Source organism: Hyaena hyaena, unplaced genomic scaffold, assembly GCF_003009895.1.
Source record: "Hyaena hyaena isolate Hyena2069 unplaced genomic scaffold, ASM300989v1 scaffold_289, whole genome shotgun sequence".
NCBI lineage: Eukaryota > Metazoa > Chordata > Mammalia > Carnivora > Hyaenidae > Hyaena > Hyaena hyaena.
In genome coordinates, this window is record NW_024080920.1 from 167,755 (window position 1) to 186,845 (window position 19,091).

General features: G+C 43.9%; 1 protein-coding gene and 1 long non-coding RNA gene across 2 annotated transcripts; one reads left to right on the plus strand and one right to left on the minus strand.

The window, feature by feature from the left end:
- Positions 1-894: 894 nt before the first annotated feature.
- LOC120241743 lies at positions 895-15,192 on the minus strand. The gene is made up of 3 exons (XR_005530940.1): positions 15,088-15,192; positions 14,696-14,795; positions 895-979 (listed from the first exon to the last, which is right to left on the minus strand). It is a non-coding gene; the product is annotated as an uncharacterized LOC120241743 (long non-coding RNA).
- Positions 14,645-15,771, plus strand: CCL21 (C-C motif chemokine ligand 21). Its single transcript, XM_039247068.1, has 4 exons — positions 14,645-14,776; positions 14,871-14,991; positions 15,080-15,262; positions 15,344-15,771. Exons 1-4 carry the CDS (start codon positions 14,710-14,712, stop codon positions 15,375-15,377), a joined length of 405 nt encoding a protein of 134 aa, XP_039102999.1. The 5' UTR covers positions 14,645-14,709; the 3' UTR covers positions 15,378-15,771.
- The last annotated feature ends 3,320 nt before the right edge of the window (positions 15,772-19,091 follow it).

The window sequence follows — 19,091 nt, forward strand, 5'->3', positions numbered from 1 at the left end:
AATGGTGTAACTAGAAGTACATTTTTTGCTTAGCCCAAATATGAAGTCAGTCACTGAGTTCTAATCTTGGTATCTCTCAACTTTGCCCCATTTCCTCTATTTTTACTGCCTCTGTTTGTATTCAGTTTCTCATCCATTCTTGCCTGAATAAACTAAATAGTGGCTCATATCCCCAGGGCTTAGAATAGTGGCTGGTGCACAGTAATACTTTAATAGCACTTGAAACAAAATTCTGAGCTGAGGAGCAGACAAATCACTACATTAGTGTGATAAGTCCTATGGAATGGGGGATCCTGTCATAGGAGGAAGTATTCAGCTAATGAGGAACCCAGAAAGATCACAATAAGTATGATTTTGAGAAGTGTCTTATATTCAACAATAAAAGTATTTGAGTACTTACTATATGCAAGGTTCTACAGCAAACACCATAATGAAGAAGACAGAGGACTTACACAGTGGAGCTCATGATCTTCACGGGATAGATGGTCTTACATACCAAAATTGTCTAATCAAAATATATACGTGGTTGTGCCTAGGTGGTTCAGTTGGTTAAGCAGCTGACTTCAGCTCAGGTCATAATCTCACAGTTCGTGGGTTTGAGCCCCACATCAGGCTCTGTGCTGATAGCTGAGAGCCCGGAGCCTGCTTCAGATTCTGTGTCTCCCTCCTTCCCTGCCCTCCTCACACTCTGTCTCTCTCTCTCTCTCAAAAATAAATAAATATTACAAAATTTTTATTACAAATATATATTTGGATGTCCAATATTCATCTCAAACTATAGAAAAGTGAACTCCTGATACCCCACCCATCACCATCACCTAATCACATACACAAAACATGCTTTCATCACAGTATTCACAATATCAGTTAATGGCAATTCCAATCTTACCATTTTCTCAGGACAAAAATATTGGTGTCATCTTTGACTTTTTTCCTAATAGTCCGTATTCAATCCATCAGTAAATCCTGCTGTCTCTACCTATAAGATGAAATCAGAACATAACCATTTATCACTCCCTCAGCTGCTATGAATATTGCAGTAGCATCATAACTAATCTCCCAGCTTCTTCCTGAGACCATACCTCCAACAGTCTGATCTCAGCATAGAAGCCTGATGGTCCTTAGGGATGGTCCTAGCTGTGGATAATTAGATAGATAGATAGATAGATAGATAGATAGATAGATAGATAGATAGACAGATGATAGATAGATAGATAGATAGATAGATAGATAGATAGATTGATTGATTGACAGAGGCAGCTGGATGGCTCAGTTGGTTGAGCATCTGACTCTTGGTTTCAGCTCAAGTCATGATCTCACAGTTTGTGGGTTCAAGCCCCGCGGTGGGCTCTGTGCTGACAATGTGGAGCCTGCTTGGGATCCTCTGTTTCTCTCCCTCTTTCTCTCTCTCTCTGTCTCTGCCCCTTTCTTTCACTCTCTCTCTGTAAATAGAGAAATAAATGCATAAATACTTTTTTTAAAAAATAGATAGATGTAAAACCATAAGATTGGATAGGATCACCAAAGAAATGAGTGTTAGACTCTAGGATACTTTTAACAAATTGGGGGGGGGGGGGATACAGGAAATAATAAGAAGAGACTGTGAAGTAGTAGCCAATGATGTAGGAAGAAAAGCAAAAGAGTATAAAATAATGGAAGCCAAGAAAGAAAATTATTGCAAGGAGAAAGTGAGCAACTGCATGAAAAGTTGCTGATCAGCAAAGTAAGATGAGGATTCAGAGAGGATTGTTAGGTTTAGTAACATAGTCATTGTTCATGGCCTTCAGAAGAATAGACTCAGGTGAGTAGTGGAAGTAAAAGTGTGACTGGAGTAGGTTCAAGAAAGAATGAAAGAGCAACTGATGATAACAAATATAGTCAACTGTCTCAAGGAGTTTCATTCCATAGACGTGCAGAAAATGAGGAAAGAACTGAGCGGGTTTTTTAAAGTGGGAGACACAGTATCCTGGATATTGATGGAAAAGATCCAGTGGAGAGGAATAAGTTGATGATGCAAGAGAGCAAAGTAACGGAATATGAGTGAGTCCCCAAGAAGAGGGGTTGGCCTTGACTAAGCACAGACATTGCACTGGTGTAAAGAGAAGATGACATTAATGAGGGAGGACTTTGGGTGCCTGAGTGGCTCAATTAGTTAAGCATCCAACTCTGGCTCAGGTCATGATCTCCCTACATCAGGTAAACTCGAGCCCCACTTGAGGCTCTGCACTGTCTGCCCTTCACTCATTCATGCTCTCTCCCTCTCAAAAATAAATAAATATACTTTAAAAATTAAAATAAGAAAAGTTTTTTTAAATGATGGAGGACTTTGTATACCAAAAGAAGCAAGGTTTCCCCACAATTAAGAGAGTGGTGAATAAGATCTAGAGGGGAAAAAGAGGAGCTGGGAAAGGATCATGGCAAGTAGGGGAAAGGACAAAATGGAAAGCCAACGCCAGAGGTGGAGCAGAATTCTAGTATATGTGCTGCCGTAGCGAGCACAGGAGCAGAATTCTAGAAATTACCATGGCAAGTTATTTTTAGGGCCTAAGAAGTGAGTAGCAGCAAGTGAGGGGTGCCTGGATGGCTCAGTCGGTTAAGTGTCCAATTTCAGCTCAGGTCATGATCTCACTGTTCGTGGGTTCGAGCCCTGCATCAGACTCTGTGCTGACGGCTAGCTCAGAGCCTGGAGCCTGCTTCAGGTTCTGTGTCTCCCTCTCTCTCTGACCCTCCCCTGCTCACGCTGTCTCTCTCTCTCAGAAAAAAAAAAAAAAAAAAGTCAGTAGCAGCACGTGAGCCCAGATGGGCAGAAAACATGGTTGAAGTTGGTGATCATATACATGAAATAGTTGCTCTCGGAACATAGTAGGAGGGATAGCAGATAAAGCCCTAAATGCATGGTGCATAAGGAAGTAGAATGGCCTTGAGACTAAGAAATAGGGCAGGTATGGTGTCCTAATGTTCACCCAGGGACTGGGGTGATTTGGAGCTGGGAGGACAGAACTGGACGGCAAAAAACAAAGAGGCTGCCCTGAGTGGATGGGATAGATATCTGTTTTGGACACTTTGTATCTCTCAGAAGGTGGCATCTCTGCATTCCCACCTTCTGACCTCTGATACAGGAGCCAAGAGCTAAAGGAAGTGCAGGAATGCTGTAGTTTCCCTATGTTGTGGTATGGGGGTCTGTGGGTTGCCCCTGCCTCACTGATTTCTAAGGAAATCCAGGATGACTCAACATCCCATCAAACCAGGAGGTGGTGGCAAGACTCTCTTCCTCTGATAGGACCCTAGCACTTAGCACAATGTGTCCACTCCTAGCAGGATGCAGAAAATATGGGAAAGGAAGAAGTATGAATGTGTACCTCCTCTGAATGGTGACTCTTTCAGGGATGGGAACCTGGCCCCTGTTGTGGCCCTCAGGGTGAAGAGGCACAAGGCCTAGGCCTGCTGAACCAACACCCTCCAGGTGTTACCCTAAAGCACCCCAAAGATCACAGGAGGTCTTGTAACAGGTACATCCTCCCTGCCGGGTGGGAGTTGGGCAGAGAGCCACATAGCAAGGAGACAAGAAGGGCACCCAGAGTGAAGGGAATGACCCAGAAAGGTCACAGCAACATCATGTGGGAAGCCAAGGTTAATGTGCACACATCCTGACTTAGGCCCTTCCCATGCCCCACTAAGGGCCCCTGTGAGTTCACAGTGCTGACCAAAGTCCTACAACAAAGAGTTGAGGACATAAAGATGAGCTGTAACCAACACCTTCAATATTCTCAGTTTTCAGCAAAGAGAAGAGCAAGGTCAGAGAAGAGCTAAGAGAAGACAGGGTCAGAGCCTGTGACTCAGGCAGGATGCTGAGGAATGAAGCCTTGCTCATCCCATCTCATAACCCTAGCACAAACCTCACCCTCCAGCTTTCCCTAGGCTCAAGAGTAAAATCAGAATAAAAGGCCTCATGGAGGACACAAACTCAAGCATCTACTACTCCAGAGTTGGTGGTAGATGCTAGGATTATATGAATGCTTGCTAGGAAACCCTGGAATTCACCTCTGGCCCTCTGTGGTGACATGTCATGGTGAAAGGTCCTGACCTTCTGGAGCCATTTCCTTGATCTCTGCAGAGGGCACCTGAAAATCTATGGAGAGAATTTCAGGCAACTGACCACGTGCAGTGGAGGAGAGTAGCTTCTCCACAAAATCACTTCTCCTGTCAGAACACGCAGTCCTAGAAGATAGAGACCATGACTGCTTCAGTTTTGTACCCGTTCACCACAACCCATCCTGGGAGGGCAGTGAACACAGAATGAGAACAGGAATAAACCCCACAGATGCTATTCTCTACACCATGTAAGAGGGGGCTGGGCTTCTGCTCTTTACCAGCCATCCAAAGCCTAATGCCCCACCTGGGTCCAAGGGCCCATCTGTCACAGAATGAAGAACAAGAATTGTTCCTGTGTCCCATGTAGGGAGAGCAAAGAAGGGAAGACAGCCTGGACTTCAGGTGGGGATATGAGGAATGAGCACAACGTAGGCATGTGAGGTGCTGGGGGACACAGAGGACCAGATCCCTAATAGGTCTGGCTGGGCTTGCAGAGGACTGTTCATTCTCATCCATCCCCAGAGACAGTGAGGCCAGGACCCTGAATGCTTGGTCTGGATGAGAGCATGGGGAGGGAAAGGGGGCCTGGGAAGGGGCCAGAGGGAGATCTCTGTTTCCAGAAGGAGGGGTGGGCCCTGCCAACTGCCCCCCTTTCCTGCCTTGCCCCTCTTCTCCGCTCTAACTTCTCTGGATCCATGGCCAGGCAAGGCACAGATTGGGGGCTTTCCAGAGTGTATCACTCCCAAGGTCAAGCCTGCTACAGAAGCTGCAGGGGCAGGACCCTGGGCAGGCAGCTGCACCCGTGGGAATCCAGACAGCGGGAAGGGAAAGGAAGCCATTCCTTGCGGTAAATGGTGCTGGCAGCTGGGGAGTGTCAGGAGACAGGGGCAGGGTAAAGTGAGAGGCCAAAGCAGAATCTCACACACAAAGACACAGGACACAGAAGTCCAGCCACACAGAGACACAAACACAGTGACACAAATTCAATGATGCCACTCCAAAACTATTTCAGAGCACACAGAGACAGGTCCAGGAAACACACCTACATAGACTCAAGAACACCCTGAGTCAGACATGTGGGAGCAGACGCTGGCACAAGCACACATGCAGACACAAAGACAGGCTTCACACACATAAACCGACACAGACCATCTTGTAGACCTACAAACACAAATGCAGTCCAAATCCATCCTTCAGACTTGCTCTCCTCCATAAAGCCTCCTAGGCCACCTCGAACCAGGCCTGTCTCTCCCTCCTCTAAGCTCTGCATTGTAATGTCCTTGTCCTTTCATAAGGATAGTCTTGGATTCACATGCATACCTCTCGTCTCAACAACTTGGCTGTGTGCTTTCAAATAAATGACAAGGTCAGCAAGTGAGTCTACTGCCCTCCTCGGCAGCCCCATTCCTCACCTACACACTCATCCCTCCAGTAGTGTCTCCAGTTTACTGCAGGTCCTGACCCCAGCCTTTCAGCAGACATAGACTATAAGGAAAGAAGAAAGCAAACAAACACATCCTTTCAAAGTAATGCTGGTGGGTATTCCCTCCCAAAAGCTTTACCTCGTCTTATGCTCACCACTGTCTACCTCCAATCTGTAACTACTACATCAGTGCTAGTCTAAGCACAGTTACCTAACACTAACCTTAACCATAGAAAGCTACACACTGAATAATGTCTGCACCTCTCTAGGCCTGTAAAAGCACACACTTATGACAGTATAGATCGTCTGCACTCCAAGAACTCAGTAGCTCCTTCAGTAACACCTGCACAGTCATCAGGGTAGGACGTCCCTGAAGAACTCAGTGTTCACCTGGAACCCAGGAGCACCAAGGTGCCCAAGGCCCTTTGACTCTCTTCAAGCAGAAAAGCCTACAGGGACCCAACTCATCCCAAGCCTTGTTCTGAGATTAGTCTAGCCTCTCAGCTGAAATTCCCACCACACCCTTCCCTGGCTCTTGCCTGCCAAGCTAGGGGCATCTGTTGCCCTGGAACACCATACCAGGAGGGAGCAAATGTGTCTGAGACCTGGGCCTGAAGGGATGTGGGGATTTCCAGGCTCTTGCAACACCCATACCTAGGACCTCTACCCCAGAGCCTGTCTCAGGTGCCTGTCCTAAATAGGTAGTGGGCCTGCTGACACTGGAGAGAGTCAGGGTGAATTAGCACACCTCTTCTCCCCATATTCAGGATCTCAATCTGGTGAAAGGGTATATTCACAATGAACTCATCAACAAAGGTAAAGCTGAAGTCAGCCATGTCATCCCCTAACCCCTCATCTCTCACCCCCGGGCACCGACACTTCTAAGTATAGGACTCTGCACCTTGGCCACCCTAGAGATTGTCAGACACTACTTAGGCTCTGTCAGAAGTTCACCAAGCCAAAATCTTCACTCAACAGACTGCAAGTTTTAGGTGGACACTCACATCTCAGATGTATTGCCATCTGAGTCTCTGTGTCCCTTTCCCCAATGTCTACATTCTGCCTGTCCTGAGAACCAAAAGAAGGGCTTGTTTCAGGGCTGCAAGCTTCAGACCACCACACCAAGCACAGGGTTTCAATAGGATTATGGGTGGGATGAGCCCAGGCCAGCAGCTCAATACAGAGAAATGGCTGTGTGGCAGACTTGAGTTCCAAGGGAAGGATAGCAACTTATTTCATTGTCTCAACCCCCCCATTGTGGACTGTGTCTATACCTGGGCTCCACTACCTTCTAGATTTCCTCACTGCCTTCCTGCCATGCCCCTACCTCCACCTCATAGGCTCAGTCATCTGCATCCCAGGGTGTGGCAGAGATTTGTTGTCATTTTCCTGCTCTGAGAGTAGTTCTTTCCAGTCCTCACTTTCTGTCCAGCCAAGTATCTACTTCCAGCAAAGCCTCCACTCCTTCCCTTCCTTCTCTCAGGGCCCTTAACTTAGGTTCTAACTCCCAGGAATAAGCATTGAGGCCCCAATACCTGCAAGATGAAATATTTCCCTATAGCTGGCCTACCACTACAAGCTCAAGTTCAGAGGTGAGGACTTATAGTAGATCCTAGGAAAAGCCTCTGGAGTTGAGGAAACCCAGTCAAGGAGGGACCTAAGGGGACTGTGGACACCACCTGACAAAAAAGAGCCCCCCCCCCATGATGGCATAACAAGGAGAAGGGGACAGGATGTCTTAGGAAAGACAGGGAGCCTAGACTTTTAGTAGAGGCAATAGCACAGTCCTTACCTCTTCCCAGCCATGCTCTCTCTTTTTCTACAAGCTGTGCCAGGCCAGAAGGTCCCCTCCCTCAGGAAGGTTGGGGGTATATCACCCTAGCTTCCTCTTCCCCCACACCATCTTCGTTACCTATCACAGGCTCTGTGCCCATATGGAGTTTGGGCTGGGGAGCAAAATAGGCCCAGATGGCTCATCCAGCCCTACTCCACCAAATGTTTGGAAATACCTGGAGAACTTTTTAAATACAGATCCTTTTACTCTAATCTGAGATTCTATTTAAGATGGTCTGGGGTTGTGACTCTAATTCTGTATTTTTAATGAGCTCATATAATTCTGAAGTACATCCAAGTTTGGAAACAGTGGAAACAATCTAATATGATATGACTTGGAATCATCTACACACACACACACACCCTCCCAGTGCCCGTGCCATCCTATCTCTCTGGAAACTCTTCAGAAACAGGCTGCTGACTACTTACTTAGACACTTCAACAGAGGGTGGAGGATAGGTGGGGAAGGAGAGATTGAAGATATGGGAATTAAAAGCTTTCCAGTGCCAGGATTTACCATCAGACAGGTAAAAGACCCAAGAAACCTTATCACTTTGTTTCTGCCCAGTCTTGTCCCAAGAATGCCAGCCTCTTGCCAGCTGAGGCACTCCCTGCCCTGCTTAAAGTAAAACCTCAGACACAAAAGCTCAATTATCTCTCCTTTAATTCACTCAGATTCCAGCCCCTCTCCTCTGCGGGGCTTGGGATAAAACACCTTGTCCATATCCCCATCCAACAATATCCCCATCTCCAATCCCCAGCCCTTCTATATCCTAGGAACAACTTGCTTATTATAGGCATAATCTTTCTGTCACTATCTTCCCTTGCCTACTCTGTCCTGACTTTATTCCTCCCATTTCTTATCCTTCCCACATCTCCCTGTGGTCTCCCTATCCCCATACAAGCTGTCCTTCAGAAATGTGAGATAAGCCTGGGTATGAGGGAGTATGGTGCTGGGTTTAGCACTCTGAGAACTAGATGGATTTTCAAGTCCTAACCCGATGATCACAACTCTGAAGTCCCAATCTGGATTTAAATATAGGTTCTAAGTCATGACCCAATAATACACACACACCATACACCAGCATAAATTCCAAACAGATGAAAGATTTAAAACGTTAAAAAATAAACTACAGGAATTACAGCATGCAAAATGGCAGAGTAGGAAGCTCTAGGGGTTGGTCCCTCCACTGAAGCAACCACTGAGCTGGGAAGAGCAATTGCAAATACCTATTTCAGAACTCTGGAACTTGATTAGACACTTATAACAGTCAGAGGAGTGCTTGATTAAAGGAAAGGATGCTTGATCTTTCATATGAGAGCACCATGTATCAACTAGCTACTACCTAACACTGTGGAGATAGTGGCACACATTCCTGGAGTGTCTGGCTGGTGGCAGAGAATCTCATCCTCCAAAAATTTGGGATTGTGCATTTTGGTCAGTCTGGTGGCTCCCTGAGGGACAGGTGCAGATGCTTGCCTTGGTTGAAGCCCTTTGGGGCTGCAGCAGCTTCCAAAGTGGCATAAATCACAATATTAAAAGGGACAGAACCCTTTTAGTGGGAAATGGGTAGAGACACATTGGTCAGGTCACTGGCTAACTGCAGAGATAACAGAACAAAAACTTCAGGGACCACCCACAACAAAGAATACATACCTAGCAAAAATTTCTTAGAAAAGTAAAAACATCTGTTCAAAGAGCTGAAGGAGACCATGGGCAAAGAACGAAGAGAAGTCTCAAAAAATAATGTCTGAGCAAAATGAGAGTATCAATAAAGAGGTACAAATTATTTAAAGTGAACCAAACAAAAATTCTAGGGCCTAAAATACAATAACTTAAATGAAAAAAAAAAATAACTGAGAGAATTCAACAACAAACTTGAGAAGGTAGAAAGAAGGATCAGCATACTTGAAGATAAGGCAATTGAAATTATTGAATCTAACTTGAATATCAGACCTAAAGCCATAAAGCTCCTTGAAGAAAATATAGTACGTCCTTTGACATCAGTCTTAGCAGTTTTTTGGACCAATCTCCTTAGACAAGGACAACAATAACTAAAATAAACAAATGGGATTACATCAAACTACATGTACAGTGTAGGAAACCATCAACAAAATGAAAGGCAACCTACTGAATCAGAGAAGTTATTTTCAAATCACACATCCAATAAAAGGCTACTATCCAAACTATATATAGGATTCATACAACTTGATATAAAAAAATTTTTAATAAGTAAAGGAGGGACACTTAGGTGGCTCCATCAGTTAAGTATCCGACTTGATTTCCGCTTAGGTCATGATCTCATGATTCATGAGATCAAACCCTGTGTCCATCTCGAGCTGATAGCATGGAGCCTGCTTGGGATTCTCTCTCTCCCTCTCTCCCTCTCTCCCTCTGCACTTGCCCTACTTTCTCTCTCTCTTTCTCTCTCTCAAAATAAATAAATAAAATTTTTTAAAAAGGAGAAAAAAGTAAGTAGAGGGGGGCGCCTGAGTGGCTCAGTCGGTTAAGCGTCCGACTTCGGCTCAGGTCATGATCTCACGGTTTGTGGGTCCGGGCCCCACGTCAGGCTCTGTGCTGACACCTAGCTCAGAGCCTGTTTCAGATTCTGTGTCTCCCTCTCTCTCTGACCCTCCCCTTCTCATGCTGTCTCTCTCAGAAATAAATAAAACATTTAAAAAAAATAAGTAGAGGATTTGAATAGACATCTTTCCAAAGAAGACACACATATGGCCAACAGGCACATGAAAAGATGTTTAACATCACTAATCATCAGGGAACTGCAAATCAAAACAGCAATGAGATATCACCTCATACCTGTCAGATTGGCTATTATGAAAAAAAAATAACAAGTGTTGGTGAGGATGTGGAGAAAAGGGAACCATAGTGCACTGTTTGTGGGGATGTAAATGTATACAGAAATGGGAGCAGTTGGAAGTTTCTACTGGAAAATAAAATTAGAAATGAAAAAGAAGGCATTACAACTGATACCACACAATACAAAGGATCATAAGAGACCACTATGAACAATTATATATAAAATATATATAACCAACAAATTGGATAACCTAGAAGATATGGATAAATTCCTAGAAACATACAACCTATCAAGACTGAATCATGAAAAAATAGAAAATCTGAATAGACCTATAACTAGTTAGGACACTAAATCAAGAATAAAGAATCTCCCAATGGAGAAAAGCCCAGGACCAGATGGACCTGGTAAATTCTATCAGATGAATCCTTCACTGGTGAATTCTACCAAATATTTAAAGAAGAATTAATACCAATCCTTCTCAAACTCTCTCAAAAAACTGAAGATGAAGGAACACTCCCGAACTCATTTTATAAGGCCAGCCTTACCCTGATACTAAAACCAGACAAGAACACTGCAAGAAAATTACAGGCCAAGATCCCTAATTAACATACATGCAAAAATCCTCAACAAAATACTTACAAACCATATTTGGCAGCACATTAAGAGTCATACACCATGATCAAGTGGGATTTATCCCTGAGATGCAAGAATGGTTCATATACTCAAATCGACAAATGTGAAACACATTAACAGAATGAAGGATAAAAATTAGATGATCATCTCAACAGATGCAATAAAAAGCATTTGGCAAAATTCAACATTCTTTCATGATAAAAACTCTCAATACATTAGGTATAGAAGGAATCTACTCAACATAAATAAAGTCATATATGACAATATTTCAGCTAACATCATACTCAAGAGTGAAAGGTCAAAAGCATTTTCTGTAAGATTAGGAACAAAACTGGGGCACCTGGCTGGCTCAATTGGTAGAGCTTGTAACTCTTGATCTAGGGGTCTGAGTTCCAGCCCCATGTTGGGCATAGACTTTAGTTTTAGAAAATGTTTGGAATGTGTGACTGGCTCAGTTGGTAGAGCATGCGATTCTTGATCTCAGGGTTGTGAGTTCAAGCCCCACGTTGGGGGAGATTAGGAACAAAACAAGGGTGCTTACTATCAGCACTCCTATTTAACTCCGTACTGGAAGTCCTAGCCAGAGCAATTAGGCAAGAAAAAGAAATAAAAAGCGTCCAGATCTCAAAGGAAGAAGTAAAATTGTCGTTTGCTTGTAGATGTCATGTTCTTATATATAGAAAATCCCAACGACTCCACCAAAACAAAAACAAAAACAAAAAATTTTCAGTAAAGTTGCAGGATACAAAATCAACATACAAAATTTAGCCATATTTCTGTATACTAATAACAAGCTATCTAGAAGAGAAATTAAGAAACAATCCCTTTATAATATCATTAAAATCAATAAAATACTTAGGACTAATTTAACCAAGGAGGTGAAAGACCTATACACTGAAAAATATAAGACATTAATGAAAGATGGTAATATTGGTGTATTGTAATATTAATATTATTAAAGTGCCCATACTACCCAAAGTGAGCTAAAGATTCAATGCAATCTCTATCAAAATTCCAATGGCATTTTTTACAGAACTAGAAAAAAAGACAATCTAAAAATCATATAGAACCACAAAAGACACCCAACAATCAGAATCTCGAGGAAGAAAAACAAACCTGGAAGTATCATACTTCATGATTTCAAACTATATTAAAATGCTATAGTGATTAAAATGCTAGTGGTACTAGCATGAAAACAGATGCATAGACCAATGGAAGAGAATAAAGACCAAATAAGAGAAATAAACCCATGTGTATGTCGTCAACTTATCTTTGACGAGGGTGCCAAAAACACACAATGTTGGTAAAACTGGATAGCCACGTGTACAGGAATGAAACTGGACCCATATCTTAAACCAGACACAAAAATTAACCCAAAATGGGTAAAGACTTAAATGTAAGACCTGAAACTGTAAAACTCCTAGAAGAGGAAAAGTTCCTTGATATAGGTCTTTGGAAATTATTGGGGGGGGGGGGGGGGGGGGGGGGGGGGGGGGGGGGGGGAGAAGGGGTAGTGACACCAAATGCAAAATAACAAGTGGAACTACCTCAAACCAAAAAGCTTCTGCACAGAAAAGAAAGCCATCAGCAAAATGAAAATGTAACCTAGGGGATGGGAGAAAATATTTACAAACTAACTATCTGATAAGTGATAATACCTAAAATATATAAGCAACTCACAAACTCAATAGCAAAACAAACAAAATATGTTTTAAAAATGGACAAAGGAGGGTCGCCTGGGTGGCTCAGTCAGTTAAGTGTCCAACTTTGGCTCAGGTCATGATCTCATGGTTCATGAGTTTGAGCCCTGCCTTGGACTCTGTGCTGACAGCTCAGAGCCTGGAGCCTGCTTTGGATTCTGTGTCTCCCTCTTTCTCTGCCCCCCACCCCTTGTGCTCTGTCTCTCTCAAAAATAAATAAACATAAAAAATAAAATAAAATGAATAAAAATAAAAATGGACAAAGGACCTGAATAGAGAATTTTCCAAAGAATATACAAATGCCCAACAGGTATAGAAAAAGATGCTCAATGTCACCAATCATCAGGCAAATGCAAACCAAAACCACAAGGATATATCACCTCATACCTGTTAGAATGGCTATTATTAAAAAGACAAGAAATAACAAATGTTAGAGAGGATGTGGAGAAAAGGGACCACTTTTCTCATTGTTGGTGAGAATGTAAATTGGTATATTCATTATGAAAAACAATATGGATGTTTCTCAAATAATTAAAAATAGAACTACATATGATCTAGCAACCCCACTTCTGGGTATATATCCAAAGGAAATGAAACCACTGCCTCAAAGTTATATTTGTCCTCCCTTATTCATTGTTATCATTATTCACAATGGCTAAGACATGGAAACAACCTAAGTGTCTACTGATGGATGAATGGATAAAGTAGATGTGACATATAAATACAATGGAATATTATTCAGCCATTAAAAAAGAAGAAGGAAACTGCCTTTTGTGACAACATGGATGAACCTGAAAAGCCTTTTACTAAGTGAAATAAGCCAGACAAAGAAACACAAATATTATCTGGTATCACTTATATGTGGAATAAAGTTTTTAAAAAACCACACACATAGAAACAGAGTGGTGGTTGCCAGGGCTTAGGGGAGGGGAAGCATGGGAAGATGTTGGTCAAAGGGTACAAACTTTCAGTTATAAGATGAATAAGTTTTAAGGAGTGAGTGTACAGCATGGTGACTGTAGTTAATAATACTATATTGTATACTTGAAATTTGCTAAGAAAGTAGATCTTCAGCATTCTCACCACAAAAAAAGAAAAGTAACAATGTGAAGTGATGGAGGTATTATGGTAATTATTTCACAATGTATACCTCTATGAAATCATCATGTTGTACACTTTAAATACATACAATTTTATTTGTCAATTATACCTCAATAAAGCTGGGGTAAAAAACAAAGATAAATCTTCATGGCCTTGGATTTGGCATAAGGTTCTTAAATATGACACCAAAAGCACAGGCAACAGAAAAATAAATACATAAGTGAGACTTCTTCAAAATTTTAAGATTCTGTGTATCAAAGGACACTATCAAGAGAGTGAAAACCCACAGACTAGGAGGAAATATTTGCAAATCATATATCTGATAAGGGTCTATTATCCAGAATGTGTAACGAACTTTTAAAATTCAGGGGCGCCTGGCTGGCTCAGTCCAAAGAGCATGCAGCTCGTGATCTCAGGATCATTAGTCCAAGCCTCACGTTGGGTATAGAGATTACTTAAATAAATAATACCTAAAAGAAGTATATCTTTGAGGCACTTGGGTGACTCAGTCAGTTAAGTGTCCAACCCTCGATCTCAGCTCAGGTCTTGATCTCAGTGTCTTGATCTCAGGGTCGTGAGTTCAAGCCCCACATTGGGCTTCACACTAAGCATGAAGCCTACTTTAAAAAAAGAAAGAAAGAAATCTTACAATGCAAAACTCAAATGTGCATTTTAGGAAGGAACAGTCCTCAGCCTGCTGGAAGGATGGGGAGAATATGGAACCTAAAATGCAGTGAAGAGGCAATCATAGTGTTCCAGGAGAGAGATGGTGAAGACTGGACCAAAACAGTGGCCAAGGGTAGAAAAAGAGCCTGACAGATTCAACTGATATTGAGGAGATAAACTCGGGCGGCTTGGGATCCGATGGGCTGTGTGAAGTTTCCGCATACTAGTAAGGCTGGATGCCAGAACAGGATCTGCCTTTCAGGAAGGAAAAGGAGGGAGATCCCTATTTTTGCCTGGACAGAGTGGCTGGGGATGGAGGAAGTGAAAGTGTCTGCCTGCATAAATAGGCAGCAGACCAGTCCTAGCGGACACACGGACCCCCAACTTGCAGCTGTCCACCTCGCCCACTGCTCTGGCCTCACACTCACCTTCTACCACAGCGATGGCTCAGTCACTGGCTCTGAGCCTCCTTGTCCTGGTCCTGGCCTTCTGCATCCCCTGGACCCAAGGTATCAAGAAGGGAGTTGCCTAGGATGGGGACAAGGGGAGGCATGGGTGAGAGCCTACCAACAGCCCTGGCTCCCTGTAAACCCCACCCTGCAGGCAGTGATGGAGGGGCACAGGACTGTTGCCTCAAGTACAGCCTAAGGAAGATTCCTGCCCAGGTTGTCCGCAGCTACCGGAAGCAGGAGCCAAGCAGGGGCTGCCCCATCTCAGCTATCCTGTGAGTGGGTGCAAGAAGGTGGGTGCAGCTGAGTGGGGAGGGCATGGCGGGCAAAACTAGGACAGGCTTGCTAATGCCCAACCCCCAGGTTCTCACCTCGGAAGCGCTCTCAGCCAGAGCTATGTGCAGACCCTAAAGAGACCTGGGTGCAGCAGCTGATGCAACGTCTGGACAAGCCACCAGCCCCACGGAAACAAGTCCAGGGCTGTAAGAAGGACAAAGGAGCCTCCAAGTCTGGCAAGAAGGGAAAGGGCTCCAAAGGCTGTAAGAGGTGAGGAAGATAGAGGGACAGTGGGAGGGAAGTGAAGGGGAGCCTCAATCAACCCCTCAAACCCCTCTTCTGCCCTCCCAGGACTGAACAGCCACAGACCCCAAAAGGGTCATAGCCCAGTGACCAGCCCAGGAGGCCCCCACCAGCCTCACCGGGGCTTGGAGCCTCAATCCAAGGAGCAAGAAGTGGGCTAGGAGAGGGGGTAGACTCAGGAGCCCCAAAACAGCCACCTCATGCTGGCCTTGCCTCACGCCTCCTCCTGCTTCAACCATCCCATCTGTATACCCAGCCCCACCCTGCATGGCTACATTGCCCACATCAAGCCAGGTCCAGAAAGGCAGAGGAAGGAGAGTCTCCCAGAAAGTGTGAGAGGAGGCAGCAGGACTGTCCCCTCTGAGGAAAGGTCACCCAGGATACTGGACCTGACCCTACTCCCACTGCACCCTACCGCTTTCTTGTAAATACGATTTATACCTAACAATAAAAACCTGTTCCAGCCTCCCACCCAAGTATCTGTTCCTGTGTGTTTGTGTCCATGGGGAAACCAGTGTCACTACAGGTGGGGTCACACACTCTGGTCCAAGCCAAGAGCTCGACGTGGCAAATTCTATTTTCTCACCTACCCCAAGAGTTTCCTTGCCTCCCAGTTACGCTGGCAGCAAGTAGAAGGGATCTGGGCTGCTCCTGGTCTCTGAGAAATCCCTGTTAGTGAGAGATTGTGGATCCAGAGCACATAGCGCCAAAGGCTCTGCAGGCCTCTGAGACCCTACAGGGCCATTATGTTCAGCAAGCGCTCACTTCAGGAGTGACCTCCAGATCTTTTCCCAGCTCTACCTGCCACTTTCCCTGGGGCCCTCTGAATGCGAAGGTCCAAGGACTTCTTTGGGAGGGTCCCCAGGAGGGAGAATGGAACCTGGGCCTGCATGTAACACAGGCAAACACAAGTTCTACTAAAACCTACCCTATGCACAGTTCCAGCCCTGGGACCCCTTCAGAGCCCCCATCCCTTCCCAAACACCCACATAACTTCTGCCCTCATCAGTGAAGCTGGGTCTCTCTTTGTTTAATGGAGCTGTGCGATTCTCTATTCCTATCTGGGCTTCTTGACTCCCTAAGCTTCCTAGAATTCAAATGTAAAACAGTGTTCTCTCTAAGAAGACTCTGGCCTGGCTCCTCTCTACCTCTTCCTCCCCAGAGCAGAGATCTTCTCATTCCCTCTTTTATCTCTATACACAGGGAAAGGGAAAACCATCGGGGAGCCAGGCAATGTGGGATAGAAAGGGAATAAATCCTAGGTGAGCGGCGAGAAGCTAGAGGTGATTGCCCCACCACCTTTTCTTTCCGTGGGAGCCTGAGCACACAACATCATTTACTACTTATCATAAAGTCATTAAAGTAAGTGCTGTCTGCTCCTCCTGCAATGGGTGAAGATGAGAGCTCTTCCTACCTATCGTCGTGCAGCAGGTGTGATCTTAGTCTGCAAATTCAGATATGCAAAAATTACTGCATTTTTTAATGTTTTTTTTAAATTTACTTTTGAGAGAGCATGAGCAGGGGATGGGCAGAGAGAGAGGGAGAAAGAGGATCCAAAGGGGGATCTGCACAGTCAGCACAGAACCCAGTGAGGGGCTCGAACTCACAAAAGATGAGATCATGACTTGAGCTGAAGTCGGATGCTCAACCAACTGAGCCAGCCATGTGCCCCAAGAATTACTGCATTTTAAAATGTTCTTTCAATGAACTTAATCCTACTCCAAGCCCCTGCACTGGAGTGCTAGTGAGGAATTCAACATCAGGAAATCTGGAGATCCCACTTGCCAAGGGCTGTGCAAAGGTCATAGAAACATCAAGGCACAGAAGAGGCTTCCTACCTGCTCCCCACACCATCCCATCACTGGACATCAGTCTTACCAGTAAATGCTAAGGCCTCTGTGGTACTAGCAGTTGTGACTCTTCAGCTTCTGGCTTCTCAAACTCTTAGCTCTCTGCCACATTAGAGACATGGGAATTCAGCTATAAAAGCCTCTGGGCTTGAACCTGGCTTCTCCAGACATCCCTACAGAGCCATCCACTCAGGTGCTGCCACTTGCTTCATCACAGCCAGGGATTATAGCCCATTGCTGGACCTACACACCAATCCCCTCCCAATCAGAAAGACCTTTCTTCAAAATCCTTCCTCTCCCCAGTCCCTCCAGGGCATAACCTCTTTCCAGGTGTGTTTATACTGTTAGAAAAGCAGAAGGGTGTTTGACATCAGGATGCCTCTATTCTCAGCCCTGCCAAAGCTTGTGCTTGGCCTGGAGTGAAAGGAAACACATAAGCAAAACTTCATATTTCACTAAATTATCCTGCCGCATTGCATGCCTCATCTGTGCCTCAAACCCTGCCCTGAGCAGGTGTGCAACATATCCTTACCCCTTTGGAAAATGAGTGGCCACTCTCCTTGTCTACCTTCATCTTTGACAGTGTTATCTTGTTCTTTCTTTTTTTTTAAGATGCATAATTTTTTTAAAAATCAAATAATACTCATGGCCTTTTAAAATATCAAAAAGCTTCTTCTGAAAACCATTTCCTACAATTTATAAAAAGATTTTTATTCATTTTTGAGAGAGACAGACGGACAAAGAATGAGCAAGAGGAGGGGCAGAGAGTGTGTGGGGGGGGGGGGGGGGGGACAGAGGGAGAGAGAGAGAGAGAGAGAGAGAATCCCAATCAGGCTTGGTGCTGTCAGCACAGAGCCATGAACGACANACAATTTATAAAAAGATTTTTATTCATTTTTGAGAGAGACAGACGGACAAAGAATGAGCAAGAGGAGGGGCAGAGAGTGTGTGGGGGGGGGGGGGGAGGGACAGAGGTTCCAAAGCAGGATTTGTGCTGACAGCGCAGATGACAGCCCAATCCGAGGCTCAAACTCATGAACGACAAGATCATGACTTGAGCTGAAGTCAGATGCTCAACAACTGAGCCACCCAGGTGCCCCACCTCCTGCAAATTTTAACCCTACTTCTTCTAGGGGTTAGTGCCATACGTCTAAATACTTTGTTCATACTTCTGTTTTCGGTTTATCTATTTAAACATTGTCGATTGGCTTCCTATTATAAAAAATGGGGAATTAACTCTTACCAACCCTCCTCTTCTATCACCCTGTCCTCTAAATACAGTCATACTACTATACTTAGATCATGATCAGAGTTTACATTATTAACACCATGTAATTGTTCACTGCATAGCAAAGTAGTGTACTTGGCTTACTTTTCCTTTGCCACTCAGCCTTTTGGGTTTTTTTTTCCTAAGTTCTAATTTCTCTTCCATTTTTAAAACACCTCTGTCTTGTCATTATCATAAACTCCATATTTGTCAGTGTTTCATCATATGAGATAGATGAAAGACCCAATGTTTAAAATATATGTAATAGAAGAAACTATAGGTGTGTGTTTATAACCTTGAGATAGAAAGCTTCTTAAGATGTAAAACCAAGATAAAAAGATGTAAAATCTTAAAACACAAACCATGAAGGAAAAGATCAACACCATTAAATTCAAAGACTAGTAGGAGTTCAGGGTAAAGATGGCAAATTAAACACATGCATTTATTTGTACTTCTTCCTGAGCCTCAACTAAAACTACAGTTAATGTTTTTGTTGTGTGTATGTGTGTAAAGGACCAAAATGGGAGAGGAGATAAAGTTAACTTTCCAAAAGATTGTTGCTTAGACAAGGAAATATTTCCATAAAAACAAATACAAAGCATACGATAAAATTATAAATTTGAAGGACTTCCAATGCCTCGCTCATGCATATATAAAAATAAATATTTTACTGAATAGT